Raw genomic sequence first — 16776 nt, 5'->3', positions numbered from 1 at the left:
CAAACAATGAATCATGGAACACTACATCAAAAACTAATAATGTAATGTATGGTGATTAACATAACATAATAAAATAAAATTAAAAAAAAGGTCTTGTTATCTGCAAACAGGTAATTTACATCTTCCTTTCTGATTTGGATGCCTTTATTTATTTTTCTTGCCTAATTGCTGTGGCTGGGACTTGCAGTACTATGTTGAATGGAAATGGTGAGAGTGGGCCTCCCTGTCTTATTCCTGATATATGATGTAGCTGTGGGCTTGTCATATTTGACTTCTGTTATGCTGAGGAACATTTCTTCTATACCTAATTTGTTGAGAGTTTTTATTATGAAAGGATGTTGAATTTTGTCAGATGCTTTTCTGCATCTATTAAAATGATCATATGATTGTTATCCTTTATTTTGTTAATGTGGTATATCACATTTATTGATTTGCTTATGTTCAACCATCCTTGCATCCCATGGATGAATCCCTCTTGATCATGGTGTGTGATCGTTTTAATGTGTTCTTGAATTTGGTTTGTAATATTTTGTTGAGGATTTTTGCATTTGGGTTCATCAGGGATATTGGCCTGCACTTTGAATATGTTATCTCCTCTCCTGGCCTGCAAGGTTTCTGCTGAGAAATCTGATGATAACCTTATTGGGATTCCCTTGTATGTGATTAATCTTTTTTCTCTTGCTGTTTTCAGAATTCTCTGCAATTCTCTTTTTGTCTTTGATTTTGAATCTTGATGACAATCTCTTTGGGTTGTATCTGGGGACCTTTGAGCTTCATGTACCTGGATGGCCATACTTTGTCCAGATTTAGGAAGTGTCTATCCATTCTTTAAGTAAGTTTTCTGTCTCTCTGTCTCTTCTTCTGGGACACCCATAGTGCAGATATTGTTTCATTGAATGTGTCCCATAATTCACATAGGGTTTCTTCATTCTTTTTCATTCTAATTTCTTCTTTCTCCTTTGACTGGATAATTTCAACTTGACCTGTCTTCATGTTTCCAGATTCTTTTTTTTTTTTTTTTTTTTTGCCTGATTGAGCCTAATGTTGAAGCTTTCTATTGTACTTTTAATTTCATTCATTTTATTCTTTCAGCTCAGAGTCTTGGTTAGGTTCTTTTCATGTGATTTATGTCTCTTTTGAACTTCTCATTTTGCTCATGTATTGTTTACCTGAGTTCATTAAATTGTCTGTGTTCTCTTGAATCTCGCTGAGCTTCCTTAAAATTCCTTAAAATGATTACTTTAAATTCTTTTTCAGGTAACTCACAAATCTGCATTTCTTTGGGATTGGTTACTAGAAAATTATGTTCTGTTGGTAGTGCCATGTTTGCTTTGTCATGTTTCTGATGGCTTTGTGTTGATGTTTGCACATTTGAGGGTGCATTCACCTCTTCCAGCCATTTGAACTGGCTTTGGCAGGGAAAGACTTTCACCTAAAGGCGGCTGCAAGGGTGCCACCTGGGTGGGATGCAGCGTCTTTCGTTCTTGGAAGGCAAGCAGTGTAGTCTCCATGTAACTGCATCAGCTGAGGTCTGTGTAGGCACAGACTTGTGGGTGTTTTCTGTGGCCAAGACTGTGGGTGGCACGGTGACTAAGGCTGTTGGGATATTCAGAGGTGAAGGTTGCTAGGATCTTCTGTTCTATTTTTGCCTGTGAGAGGAAGTTCTAGCAAAAGGGGATCCCTCTTGGGGATCACTCAGAGCAATAGGAGAGCTGGAGTCCTGGGATCGGGCACGCAGAGCAATAGGAGGGCTGGAGTCCTGGGTGCATGTGGTACTACCACAGTGTCTGGGTCTGGGGACACAGGTGCACTTGCTGTGGGTATATGTAGAACCTTGTGAAACCAGGGTCTGGGTCTTTGGGTCTTGCAACCATTCTGGCCAGGTAGATGATGCAGCAGTGTCACAGGCCCTGGGATAGCGAGGAAGAGCGGTGGCTCGGGGCAGTGGCAATAGAGCCTGTGAATGGTGGTGGGTCACAGTCCCAACTTTGGCCTCAGGGGCAGTTTCAGGATAGCAGAAGCACATCCCTAGTGATGGCCTGTTAAAGCCCTGTGTTAGGATCCAGGGAGCAAGACTCAGGGCAGGAGCAGTCGAGGGCAGGGCTCAGGGCAGTGGCAGTTCCCGTCTTGTATATGGTGAGGCACTGTGAAGTCTTGATCCCAAAGAGCTGGGCACAGCAGTGACAGGGCTCCTGAGGGCAGATCTTATTGCAGTGACAGCTCAAGCCACGAGGAGGGGACTCAGTGGTGGGAAGTCCGGGCAGCTCGAGCAGCTGGGATCAGCACTAGTGTAGAATGTGGGAGGCCACGGTAGTAGTAAAGGCTGCAAACATCCACAGTGGTGTGGCTTGCTGGGGTTCTCCTGCGTCCCCTTTGCCCCATGAGAGCAGCTTCCCTTGACTGGATCCCCCATGCACCAAGCTGCTCTTGACTTGAGAATGGGGAGATGTGGGTAAAACACTTCCTGTCCTTTTCTATGTGACCATGCTTGGGTTTTAAGCTCTGCAGGGTTTTTGCTGCCTTTTTTTTTTTTTTTTTTAATTGTAGCCTAGAGCTTTCTCTGAGTTATTTTTATTGGTTTGTAGTTGTTTATGAACTCTTTTTGTTGTTTTTTATGGGGATGATGAGCATTGGGACCCCCTAACCCTCCATCTTGCTGACTGACGTCACCTCCCTTGCACAAGGCAGAGCTTTATAAACTACTGAGCCCGGGTCCCACCCATAGGCTCTGATTTAATTGGTCTGGGGTGTGCCAAGATATTGGGAGCCCTAAAGCTCCCAGGTGACTGATGTATGTCACAGTTCCCTGAGCCTCCGCACTATAGGAAAAGCTGCATTAACTAGCCCCAGTGGGAGCCGTCTGGTTTTCCAGTAGCTACAATGACACTAGTTTGGGAGGCAGGGTACAGAGTACCCATTGCTGTACTACCACACACGTTTATGCTGCTTAAATTAGTCTGTAGTCAATCCATACACATTAGTACACATTAGTCCCAAGCTCAGATGCTTTAACATTTGGTTCAGTGAGTACACTTAAGTATGGGCGGCCAGACCACAACAGATGCTCAGTGCATTTTAGTTCTTTTCATGCAACTCTTTTAAAAACAAGTCATACCTGTAAGTGTCCCAAGTGGTCGGCTGGATGCCTGAAATATACAAAGTGGATCTCTGAATCTTTGTGGGACTTTGCCATGAGCTGAGACACTTCTATTTTCGTACACTAGATGGCACAAGAAGACCGCCGGGCTGAGGCTGCTGACCCAGGTCATTGAGGCTCCGTCAAAATGAGGCAGCAGAGGAAACCAGAGAGGGAGACAAACCCTAAGAGACTCTTAATCTCAGGAAACAAATTGAGGGTTGCTGGAGTGGTGGGGGGTGGGAGGGATGGGGTGGCTGGGTGATAAGACATTGGGGAGGGTATGTGCTACGGTGAGCGCTGTGAATTGTGCAAGGCTGTTGAATCGCAGATCTGTACCTCTGAAACAAATAATACATTATATGTTAATAAAAATAAATAAATAAATAAATAAATAAATAAATAAATAAATAAATAAATAAATAAAAGAAATGACAGAAAACCACCACCACAAAAAAAAAAAAAAGAAAGAAAATATTTGAGTGGTTGTTTGCAATAAAGATTGGTGAGCTACTACTCCAAAAAAAAAAAAAAAAAGGCAGCAGAGTATCATTTTTTTCGTATGTCAGTAGGATCCAGACAAGGCAAAACAACTCTGTGTGTTGCTACTGGGATAAAATGCAGAGATTCATATTCTCTGGGGGGTGTTGGATCTCCTTGGGTGAGAAACACAGGCAGCTAAACATTAGTTCAAGGTGACAGCTGCCAGACAAGGGGCCAGGTGTGTTGAGCTCAGAGGAAGGGGCTGGGGGAGGGGGTTTGAAAAAAGGCAGAAACCGCCCAGGCTCTGCCTACAGACAAGCCATAAATAAATGTTGATATGTAGCACTTTCTTTTGAGAAAGAAACAATGTCTCGCTGCAGATAGCAGATTTTCATTTCCAACATCACTGATAGCATGTCGACGCAGGTCCCGACATGCAGGCAAACAGAGGAAGGGTAGCTTTTAAAGGAGTTTGAATGGACCGCCCCCACAGAGAAAGGGGTCTAGTCCTGTGACTTCTCTTCTGTGAGATGCTTCTGGAATTAGAAAATGGTGCATTTTGTGGGGACAGCTGGCAAGGAGCCATTCCTTCAGACTGATTGGAGGGCTCGTGCCTCTGTCGTTAGAAGTATGTGCGTTTGATCTGAAGACAGAGCTTCAAGGTAGAGTGAAAACGCCAGGGTGTCCTTGGATTTCCCTGTCCACAGGTGGCTGACAGCCTCCAGATCCCAAACTGCTGGTGATATGAAGTGGCCTAGCACAGCGTCACACAGTGCCTACGCCGGTCGTCCTATTTGAGATGATTCCTTTGGTCTGCTGGGCTCTCTCTGTGCCTCCATGATCTGTCCTTAGATCAAGACTAACTCACCTGCAGATGGGGGAGCTCCTGTCACGTGTGTTTCCTTTTGATTTCTCTGCTCCTTGGACACCTCCTGCTATTGATACACCTTCTGGCTTTGCCTTGAGTGGGTGCTTGTTTTCTCTTCGGCATTTCATCTAGAGTGTGCCCTTACTGCAGCATTGGATTGTTTCCCCCCTTAATTGAAAGAGTAGAGGAAACGGCAGGTGACTGTTTATCTGATTGGAGTTGCCGTCCTGGTGGTGGCTGCCTGTTTGGGAAACAGATCTTGCTGAGGAGCCTTCAGGTTGGGATAACGAGCTCGTTCTGACTGTTGTGGGTCAATATTCAGAGCCGGCAGCCACAGCATAGCCTAGGTTGGGAGCCACGGCTCATATGGACACAAACATCAGCAGAAATGGTGTGAAAGATGAAATACTCTGTTTCTTTATGCAGAAGACAGTGTCTCTGATACCCAGTAGAGCCAAACACTGGCAGTGGGCAACTGTTAGAACAGTTTTCTTTTGTGGCTGGCTAGTGGCAGGAGTCTATAGGGGAGGCCACTGCCACCCGAAACTGTCCCTCAGCAAGCTGAGTGGTGTCAGCATCTTTTACTGGGGTCACATAGAACCCGGCTTCTCAGAGGCTGAAATGCAGACCAACTCCTGGGAGTTTGTTAGAAATGCAGAGTCTCAGGCCCCCCCGGATTTACCGAATCAGAGTCTGCGGCCTCAACAAGACATGTGTTCCTGCGAAAGGAAGGAAAGCTGTGTCTCAGGAGCGTGTCTAGCCCCGGGGACTGTGTTTGGTAGAGTCCTACCAGTCCCCGGGGCCAGCCAGTCTGACCATCAGCAATCTGCCTAGCACAGCTGGGGGTGCTGCTCCTTGGCAAAAGGCGCCCCTGGAGCTGGCTCATTCCGAGAGTGGGGCGGGGCTGCGGGCTCTGCCGAGAGGCCAGATTATCAGAGCAGTGACCGTGGTTTTGCCCCTTTCACTTTGGGCCATGGCTGTACGCCGTCCGCTCCGCAGTACCAGAAGAGGTGGCCCCACAGAAGCAGCCAGCTCCTCACCCACACTCCATGCCGGGGACCTGCCGGGCGGTCGGCTGTGGGACCCCAGTCTCCCTAACGCGCATTTCTGAGGTTCACCTTCACCGGGAAAAACTAGATGCCCGCGCATCGGTGTTGTTATGAAGTCACTGAGCCACTGCAAATGCATTAGCACGGGTGGGCCTTGACTGGACGCGTCCAGGGACTTTTAGACTGGCCAGTGTTTCCTTAGTGTTTCCAGGGACTGCCTAGCTACCAGGGGCCAGCACGGTACCAGACGCGCTGTTCTCTGTCCGATAGATGAAGAAGGCCCAGCTCAGCGGGTCACTCGGTAAAGTCCCTTCCTTATCCAAGAAGGCAGACTGGGCTGAACACAGCCCTGGGCTGCTGGATGCCACGTGGGCTTTATACCCATACAGCGTCTCTCGGGTCATTTCTGTGGACCGCTCCCCGACTTCCTGTAACACTGCGATTAAGAGTAGGGAGGAGTTTGGATGGAATCTCAGGCAATGAGGCGGTGGGGATGCGGGCAGCCTTCTTATTTGCTTCCCTTCGGCTGTCCATGGGTTCCTGGGGGTGAGGGGTGGGGGCAGACAACTGCACTCTGAATCCCGGCTGTGCCTTTCCTTTCTTGTGGCTTTGGTTACCCGCAGCGGGTTCTGCCGTGCTCCTAGCTCGCGGATTGGGCCAGGCACAGCTGCTGGCCGCCACCGGCATCCCGGCCCGGCTGGTTTCACAGCACTCTGTTCCTGCGCATCAGCTCATGTTTATGCCGAACGATGGGCAACAGTGCCTGGTGTCCCTTCTTTTGTTTATATACATTTTTTTTCTTTGCGGGGGTGGGGGGAAGAGCTGCCTCCCTTTTAAGGGACATGAAAACTGAGTTTTGTCTTCCCTTCCTCCTACTGTCAAACAAAAGTCACCTTAGAACTCAGAATCACCTGGGGTCCGTCCCTGGCAGGAAGCGAGGCCTTTTCTCGTGAATGTATAACTTACAGTGAGCTCTCAGCAGACCAAAAAAAATGCCTTTTATCATGTTCTGGGTTTTCCCTCCCACTGTTTTATTTCACTTACGACATCACTCAGGCCCAAATGGTATTTGTCAGGAGTAATTGGCAAACGCCGGAGGCTGTGTTCAAGGCTGCTTGAGTGGAAAATCTCAAAGCAGTCACCCATGTTGAAAGAAAATATTACATTTGATCTTTTTTTTTATGATTTCTGCAGACATGATGCGTGTCTGCATTCTTTAGCCTTATAACCCCTTTATATTTGAAAGAAAAAAAAATCCCTGCAGGAAGTAGCACTTCACAGTTAATTTACAGTATGCCCGAGAAGTAACCACAACACATGGGAAGTCATTTTAAAAACACCTCCATGATTTATTTTTATTAGCCGTCTAATAAACCTGCGCTGGTTTGCAGGTTGTTATACGTTGAATTATGACTTCGAGCCTCGCGTTTCATGTCTGTTTCTATGAGGCTGTTTATTCTTCTGGATGAACATATGCCTAAGGGTGCTGGCAGCCATCCACAAACATGTAATGCCCTCTCAACTTGGTCTTGTTTATAAGCGGCATGCTTTCAGATACAGCACATTAGAATCATCGGATCAAATTGAGGTCTTGAGCAGAGGTGATGTGACAGCAATGTGGTGAACTGGGACTGGGTGCCCTGAACCACTGGGCTGCTCGCTCTGCCAGACGGTCCCTCTGTGTTTTCTCTCCTAGGCACGCAGCACAGTTAGGTGACAGAGCTTGGAGGCTTTTTCAAGTCACCCAACCTAATAGAAATCCACCTTCCTCCCCGTGTTCCAGATGTGGATACAGATGTCCTAAGAAGGAAGTGACACAGCATCTCAGAGCTCATGGTGAGTCCTTACCACCTTGTAGCTACCACACTGGGGTCGTTCTGGAGGAAGAACATACACCAAGAGTCCTCTCAGTGTCATAGAAACTCTAGATCACGGGTCAGCAAACTACAGTCACTCCCTATTTGTGTAAATAAAGTTTTTTTTTCTAAATGCAAACTTTACAAAATTATGGTAAAATATGCATAAAATAAAATTTGCCAGTGTAACTGTTTTTAAGCATACAGTTTATCAGCATTGAGTACGATGTTGTGTAAGCATCACCACGGTCTATTTCCAAAACTTCAACACCCCAAATGGAAACTCAGTGTCCATTGATCAGTAACTCCCCCTTCCATTTCCTGCCTCCCCCCAGCACCTGGTAGCCTCTCATCTACTTTCTGTCCCTATAGTTTGCCTGTTCTAGATATTTCATAGAGGTGGAATTGCATACTATGTGTCCTTTTTGTCTGGTTTATTTAACTTAGCATCATGTTTTCGAGGGTCATCCATGATGTGGCATGTATTAGGAGGGATTCATTGCTCCTTCTGGCTTTGTTGAGGTTTAACTGAGAATTAAGCCTTGTACGTATTTAAGGTGTACGACTTGACGATTTGACATATTTTTACATTATGAAATAATCACCACAATCAAGCTAATTAACATATCCATCACCTCACATAGTTACCATATAATTTTTTTTTTCTTTGTGGTGAAGACACTTAAGATCTACCCTCTTAGCAAATTTCAGGTATACAAAATAGTACTATTAACTATAGTCACAGCATTGTACATTAGGTTTCCAGAACTTACTCATCTTGCATTGCTGCTTTTTTTTCTCTATGATGAAAACATAAACATAACATAAATGTTACATAAAATTTGTCATCTTAACCATTTTTAAATGTATAGTTCAGTAGTGTTAACTATATTCACATTGTTGTATGACAGATCTCTAGAACTTTTTCATCTTGCAAAGCTGAAACTCTATACCCATTGAATAATACCTCTCCTTTTCCCTCTCCCCTCTGCCCCTGGGGACTACCGTTCTACTTTTTATTTCTAAGAGTTTGACTCCTTTAGATACCTCCCAGGGGGGGGAATCATAGAATATTGGCCCTTTTGAGACTGACTTATTTCATTTAGCATCACATCCGTAAGGGTTATCCATTTTGCAGCATGTGACAGGATTTCCTTTTTTATGGCTGAATAATATCCCCCTGTATGTATATAACATATTTTATTATTTATTCATCAGTTGGTGGACATTTGGGATGTTTCTACCTTTTGGCTATTGTGAATAATGCTGCTATGAACATGGATGTACAAATATCTGTTTGAGTCTTAGCTTTCAGTTTCTTTGGGTGTATACCCAGAAGTGTGTAAATAAACTTTTATTGTAACACATCCATGTCTGTTTGTTTACCAGTTGTCTAAGGCTGTTTCCCCTTACAACAGGAGAGTTGAGCAGTTGTGACAGAGACCATATGGCTCACAAACCTGGAAATATTTACTAGCTGGCCCTTTTCAGAAAAAATTTGCTGACTCCTGCTCTAGATCTAATGGAATATTTACTTTCTACATTTGGTGGCTCTGTTGGAGAGTTACTTCTCTTGGTGACTGGCTGTGAATCAGGCCTAGTTATTTACCTGGTGTTTGGTATACACAGAGCAGTCACAGCCAGCATGCTCCAATCATAGACAGACTCTTTTGGCCCTAATACATCTGCTCACCTCCCAGGGGCTTGACTGACAATTATGAAGTACAAGATCTGTACTGAAGCAACCTTTTTTTTTTTTCCTGCCACAATACATATGTATTAGTTTCCTAGGGCTGCTATAACAGATAACCACAAACCTGGTGGCTTAAAGCAATAGCATTTTAGGGGCACCAGGGGGGCCCAGTCGGTTGAGCATCTGACTCTTGGTTTCAGCTCAGGTCATGGTCTCAGGCTTGTAAGATCGAGTCCCATGTCAGGCTCATGCTCAGTGTGGAGTCTGCTGGAGATTCTCTCTCTCTATCCCCCTCTGCCCCTCTTCCCTGATCTCTCTCTCCCTCTAAAATAAATATATTAGTTTCAGGTGCATGACACATTGATTTGGAAATTCTGTCCTTTGCTCAGTGCTCACCTCAGTAAATGCAGTCACCCTTTTTTTCTTGTCTTGCTCCTGCTATTAGGGGGAAAACTTTTGGTCTTTCACCTTAAGTATAATGTTAGCTATGGATTTTTGCAGATGTCCTTTATCAGGTTGAGAAAGTTCCCTTCTATTCCTACTTTACTGAATTTTTTTTTTTTTTTAATCATAGAAGGGTATTGGAGTTTGCCAAATGCGTTTTCTGTGTCTGATCATGTGGTTTTTGTCCTTTCTTTTTTTTTTAAAGATTTTATTTATTTATTTGAGAGAGAGAATGAGATAGAGAGAGCATGAGAGGGGGGAGGGTCAGAGGGAGAAGCAGACTCCCTGCCGAGCAGGGAGCCCGATGCGGGACTGGATCCCGGAACTCCAGGATCATGACCTGCGCCGAAGGCAGTCACCCAACCAACTGAGCCACCCAGGCGCCCTGTCCTTTATTTTCTTAATAAAGTGTATTACGCTGATTGATTTTTATATCAACCAACCTTGCATTCCTGGAACAAATCCCATTCGGTCATGGAGCATAATCCTTTTTATATGTTGCTGGATTGGGTTTCTTAATATGTTGTTGATTTTTATATCTATATTCATAAAGGATATTGGTCTGTAGTTTTCTTGTAATACTTTGTCTGGTTTTGGTATCAGGGCAATTAGGTAGTCTCACTTCATGAAATAAATTTGGAAGTATTTCCTCTTCTTTTCTTTGGGAGAATTTGTTAAGTATTGGTGTTTTTTACTGTATTTTGTAGTATAATGTAGGTCTCCTCACGCTCCATTCTGTAATATAAAAAGAGACAAGTGAGGAGGAATAGTACCTTTGTGCTTCTAGATGTTGTCATCTCTGTGTGATGCCTGGACCTATGGCAGCCTCTTCGGGACTATGAGGGGAGTCATCCCAAGTCAATACCCTGAGGATGACAGAGCAGAAAGAAGGAAAGAAGAAAAAGGGAAAGTTCTTTATGAGCAGCTGAATAATCAACCCTGGAGCCTTCCTCTCTCTCTCCTTCTCTCTCTCTATCTCTCCCTCTTCCCCCTCCTCCCCATCCTGGATCTCTTGCTATGTGAAGTAACTCATGTCTTTATTATTGTTTAAGCTCCTTTTTGTTAGGTTTTCAGTTATGTGCAGCTGAAAATATCTGAGAGTGATTATTGCATCCTGTGCAATAGGTGTATTCCCTGTTTTCTTTATTGTCTCCCACTTTCTATGTCATCAGGCTAAGAGAACACAAATGTGCCTGCAGAAAAAGTAGCATCAAAGGGACCAGACAGTCACTGGCTTTTGTGTAAAGCAGACCAAGTACAGCCTCAAGGTTATATGGAATATAAATTTGCTGGGATCCTTTAGGCTGCCCTGAACATTAAAAAATCCTTAAATCCCTTTTAAGGTGTTTACCATTTTTGTCCCTTGCATGGAAGTGGGTAAAATAAAGGACAGATTGGATTTGGAGAGACATACAGTGGAGCCTGAATTGTTACTCACAGAATGACCATGTATATTCATCAGGGTTCCCCAGAGAAACCAGGCCAATAGAATTGGTCCCACATTTCTGCCCCCTGGCACACACCCTATGTAATTCCCCTTCCTTAAGTGTGGATGGGATTGCAAACACAATGATTAGGGTATTATGTGACGTAAGTGAAGGGGTTTTTCAGTTATAATTAAGGTTCCAAATCAGTTGACTCTGAGTTAATCAAAAGAGAGGTTATCTTAAGTGGGCCTGACCTAATCAGGTGGGCCCTTAAAAGGGACTGAGTGCCTTCTGAAGAGATAGATTAGAAGTATGAGGGGGCCTCTGGGGGCAGGGTTCATGGCAAGGGCTTGAGAGCATCCTCTAGTAGGTAGAGTGGTTCCCAGCTGACAACTAGCAAGAAAATGAGGACCTCAGTCATACATCCCCAAGGAAGTCAATTCTGTCAACAACTTGAAGCTGCTTGGAAGTGGATTTTTCCCTCATTGAGCCTCCGAATGACTATGTACCTGGCGAACAAGTTGATTTCAGCCTCGTGAGACTGTCTTAGTCTGCTTGGGCTGCTATAACAAAAATACCATCGACTGAGCAGCTTAACCAACAGACGTTTATTTCTCACTGTCTGAGATCTTGGAAGTCCAAGATCAGCGTGCTGGCAGATTGTGTGTCTGGTGAGGACCCTCTTCCTGGTTTGCAGATGGCTGGTTTTGCAGACGTCTGCACAAGGCAGAGAGAGCGAGCGAGCTCCAGTCTCTTCATTTTCTTATAGGGCATTCTTCTCATCATGGGGGCTCACCTTCATGACCTCATCCAAAGCTATTTAATTCCCAAAGTTTCCAGCACATTGATGATTAGGGCTTCAACATATGAATTTGGAGTGATATAAACATTTAGTACAAACTGAGAGCAAAGAACCCAGTTAAAATATGCTGGAGTCCTAGCCTACAGAAACTGTGAAATTAATAAAATGGTGTTGCTTGAAGCCACTAAGTTTGTGGTAATTTGTTATGCAGCAATAGAAAATTAATATAGGTAACATTTCAAATATCATTCCTTTATATTGGAAAAAATAAGTTAATGGTCAACATAGAATAAATTGTGAAAAGTAATGTTTGACAACTCAGAAAATTACATAGATCAATTCCCCAGGAAATTGCCTTTTCTTTTTTTTCTATTAAATTTTGTCACTTCTGATGGGACCCATAGACAAGGAGCAGGTTTGGGGAGAGTGTAGGGAATGCTTTTCTATCTTCCCCCAAAGAGTTGGCCAGGCATGTTTAGCTGTTAGGAGGTCGGTGCCCCTGACAGGCCCTCGTCCTGGCCCTGGGATGGCCTTGGCTCTGGGAGGCCATAATCAGCCCTACCTTGTACACACTCTGGGGTTCCTTGTGTGCAGAGGAAATCTATTCCAGGCAAGTGCGTCCAAGTTAAGAAGAACCATGGCATTGGGAAAGATGGCTTCAAGTACACAGGGCCAGTATCTGGTTGAGTATTGTTTCTCTATGGCATGATGTATAGTCGTTTCTTGAAACCTTCTTGCTCAGTAAAAATTGTTCAGGCAAATCTACTTTGCTCGGTAGCTGTACTTGTCCTGTTCTCAGCTTGGGCATCAATCATAGTTCTTAGGTATAGCACTAAGATCATGTCTGACTCCATGTTATTAAACTGATAACAAAGTGATTTCTTAAAGATAAATGATGATCAAAACTACTGACCTTTTATTAACCTTACTTAAATTCTTGGGATTATCTCTTAATGTTACAAGTTGACACAGAACAATGTTCTTTTCTCTCTTTGGCTTTGATGGGATCACAGGTAGTCGTGTGCATTTCTAGCTTGCTAGAAGTACCTTTTCTCTTGTTTTTGGATTGGCAATGAAAATGCGAATTAGATGGAGTTTTTTTTTTTTTTTTTAGCAAATTTAAAAAATGTCCAGTCATTTGTACAAATGGTTTAAAAGCCTTGAGATTTTAGGAACGTGTATTTGCAATTATTCTCCTTTAATAATTAATCACTAATATGTTTTAATCACTGAGAACATTGTTTTGATCATTAAGAATTTACAATGTAAAGATTATTTCAAGGTCAAATTTCAAATGTTAATTATTGTAACCTAATGCATGTAAATCTCTACTGAATTCAGTTTAAAAATAAAAAGTAAATCATTAATTCGAGCTAGCATACTTACTGGAAATTGTCTTTTATTATTCTCTGCTGTGGGTCAAGGTCATTCTTTAATCAAACCTCAGTTTGATCCAGAGTCGTGGGAAGAAAAATCAGTCTTCTCCTGTCTTTCTTTCCCTAAAAATACAGCTCTCACAGGGAAGCTCTTCCAACTTCCCTTTCTCTTAACTCTCATCTGTAATTATTGCTGCTGCTGTTTTGCTTTTTTTTTTAAATTTTTAAATTTTTAGTTTTGAGCGTAGATTGTGGCACCTGGCACAAGACCCTAAGAAGTCATGTGGCTTTGCTAGCTGGTAGGGTGTTTTTGCTTGATGCTTTGATATGAAAGCTTTATATGGGCATCCTGATTACTGAGGACCTCTGCTTAACTGTCTAATGATCAGGGGCTGTAGGGTATGGGTTACCAGCAGGGTTGTAGACCGAGCCTCATCTGGGTTTGGGTCCTGATACACACTAGTCATTAGTTCTGGGACCATGGAAAGTTTTTATCATCCATCCTGTGCCTCTCCCTCTTCATCTGTGAATGGGGACAAGCAGAGTACTGATTTCCAGGGACTGTTTTGAGGATGAAATGTACCTTAGCACATAACCAAGCCTGGCTATTGTGCAAGGCCATCAATTTAACTCATACTACAGAGAAAAATGTAATGCCTTCATTGTGGCTGCATGATCCAATTTCCCCCCGAGCCCACCCCACAGGTTACTGGGTAAAATCTGGCTTTTAGTCTTGTCCAGTTTAAATTTTATCTCATCCAATTTAATTTAAAAGCCTCAATTGAATTTAAATAGCTTCTTTAGGCAATTGCCTGAAGAGAAACATGGTCTAGTAGCCTCCCTTGTTTCTTTCCCTAAAATGGCATTGGGTGGGAGGAGGGGTTTTATGTTTATAGTTCTACCCTCCCCATGCTGGTTCTTCTGTCTCTAACTGTGAACTTGCAGCCTGTCTCAGGCACTGCCTTTGGGACACATCTATCTCTCCCCTACTGGCTTTTGCTGCTTGCAGACCTCTGAGCCCGATTCTCCATCTGGCCCCAGGCCAGGAATCCATGTGGCCCATCCTCTAGAATGACCATGCTTTTTGGTGCTGCCAAATTTTGCAGGGTGTTTCCGGTCCCTGAGTTGGAATGTGGGACAGCCTGTGAGCTGGTTCCTTTATACCTGCCATATGTAGTATGGATATCCTCACTTGAAAAATAGTCCATCTGTTGGCTCGTGGTTACGGACTGCATGTTTCTGTCTTCCCCCACCCCCCATTCATATGTTGAAACCTTAACCCCCAGTGTGATGGTTTTGGGGCCCTTAAGAAGTGGTTAGGTTTAGACGAGGTCATGAGAGTATAGCCCCGTAATGGGATTAGTGCTCTTATAAGAAGAGGAAGAGCCCAGAGCTCCTGGTCTCCCTTTGCCATGTGAGGACACACACCAAGAAGAGGGATGTCTACACAGCAGGAAGAGAGCTCTGACCAGAACCTGACTGTGCTGTCACCCTGATATCAGACCTCCCAGCCTCCTGAACTATAAAAGAGAAACGTTTGTTGTCTAAGCCACCCAATCTATGGTAGTTATTTTTTTTAAGATTTTATTTATTTATTTGACAGAGAGAGACACAGTGAGAGAGGGAACACAAGCAGGGGGGAGTGGGAGAGGGAGAAGCAGGCTTCCCGCTGAGCAGGGAGCCCGATGAGGGGCTCGATCCCAGGACTCTGGGATCATGACCTGAGCCGAAGGCAGACGCTTAATGACTGAGCCACCCAGGCACCCCTATGGTATTTTTTTATAGCTGCCAGAGTGGAGGAAGGCGCTTGTCTTGCTCTCCTGCCTCTGGGCTCCCTTCTCACCACAATTCACCCAGGGCCCAAATAGAGCAGGTTCTGTCCAGGCCTCCAGTATAAAGACCCCATGGCTTAGTCCTCCAAGCCTTGCTGTTGATATACTATTGGGGGGATAAGGAAAGCTGCACGCCCTTTCTCAGGACAACAGCCCAGCCTGAAGGGCCATCTCCCGCTGCAAAATCATCACTTTGCACGAAGGTGAACATTATGTTGGTCTATCCCTTTGCATGTCTTATATAATCCTCATTCTCCCCCTAGACAGAGGGATGTCTCAAAGGTCAGAGCAAAGAGAAAGGCAAAAAAAAGAAAAGCCCATTAATGCTTTCCAGACTGTCACCCTTGTAACACTGATGCTGGACTGAAGTTTCTTGCAGGCTGAGACTGGGTCTGTGTGCTTGCCAGTGCCTACCCAGGACCAAGCACAACTTTTGGTCAAAACCCAATAAATATTTGTTGAATGAATGATGATAATGATGAATACTTTTAGAGTTCCGTATGAGCAAATGTGGATGGATTTCTCAGACAGCTTGTCAGCAGTTAACAGCAGATGTCTCATAGACATTTTACCATGAAGAAATAATGGATCCCTTGGTAATCATGAAGAGAGTAACTCTTTGAAGCTGAGAGAAAAGGAGTTTTTCCTTTTTCTCCATGAAGAGCAGAGTTATAGGAATGATAAACTCTTGTCAAAGAAAAAATTGCAATGGACAAAGTTAAACAGTCAAGGACGACTTTATTCAAGACTGTTACATGAGGAGAGAGGGACTAGAATGGAGTATGAACTCAACTCTACTGAAACAAAGGGCAGGAGGGCTTCTAAAGGCTGGAATGAGTAGTGGAGGATGTCAGCGGGAGGTTGATCCATGTGATGTGTAGAGCACATTGGGTTATTTCCGGAGTTCCCAAATGTTGCTCTGTGATTAGGCCATCAAATGAGGCTCATGCCTTCTCACAGAGACTGGGAGGTAAGGGTGCTATCTCCCTTGATGATTACATTTTAAAGCAATGGCTCCAGGGTCCTCGAGAAAGACATCCCTGAACTGTGAAACTGGCAAGAAGCTTTAAAAAAAAATTACATATATCTCAAAGTGGCAGAGAAAGAAGATACAATCACAAGTTTTCTAGACAAAATGCTCGAAGGAAAGGGAGGTCGGGGCCTAGGGTTGGGAATAAACGTGTCTAAAGTTTAGTCAAGCTGAGGGAAACGTTAAGGCCATGTTGGTCACTCTGAACCAAGGGAACAGATGGTTTGCCCTTGGGAATTTAATGTCAATGTAATGTTTTATATTGTTCACTCTAAATATTCCTTCCTGAAGTAAAATACGATTTACCGTAGAATAGTAACAGGACAATGTAGCTACCGTTCCTATGCTATTTTTGGGTTCATAATTTGGGAACAGTAATCAGAGAAGAAATTAGGCAGAGTAGGTCCTGTCTGTGGAAGTTCTTCAGAGCTTGAGTGCCACTGACAGAAAAAACTTGGCCACGGTTCTTCCCACTTTAGAATAAGTGTTGGCAGTGTTTTCCCAATTCTGGTGCCATTACCAGCCATATATGTACTGAATCAGACACTTTAAGATAAAATATGTCACATACATACAGATTTCTTTACTACAAAGAAAAGTCTGTTCTATGGGCTACTTGTTCTTGTGTATCCCCCACAATTCTGTATTTCCCCCCTACCATCCTGCTTTGCTAATGATTATTAGTAAGTCTTCATCGCCATAACTCTCCAGCGTTAGTGAAGTTAAATAGAAAACGTCCATGGGAGGACAGACACACTGGATACAGATACAGGCATCTAA

General features: G+C 43.9%; 1 protein-coding gene across 1 annotated transcript in view; it reads left to right on the top strand.

Moving 5' to 3' along the window:
* Positions 1–16776, top strand: part of SETD4 (SET domain containing 4) — a 48080-nt gene that overhangs the window by 29281 nt on the left and 2023 nt on the right. Inside the window, exon 13 of the mRNA XM_081799731.1 lies at positions 7320–7372. Within this exon, the coding sequence (XP_081655857.1) occupies positions 7320–7372 (53 nt within the window). The remainder of the gene's footprint in view (positions 1–7319; positions 7373–16776) is intronic.

This window comes from Leptonychotes weddellii, chromosome 1 (assembly GCF_054177405.1).
Source record: "Leptonychotes weddellii isolate Sample4059 chromosome 1, ASM5417740v2, whole genome shotgun sequence".
Taxonomy (NCBI): domain Eukaryota; kingdom Metazoa; phylum Chordata; class Mammalia; order Carnivora; family Phocidae; genus Leptonychotes; species Leptonychotes weddellii.
The sequence above is the reverse complement of the archived record's forward strand: the minus strand, read 5'-3'. Positions and strand labels throughout refer to the sequence as shown.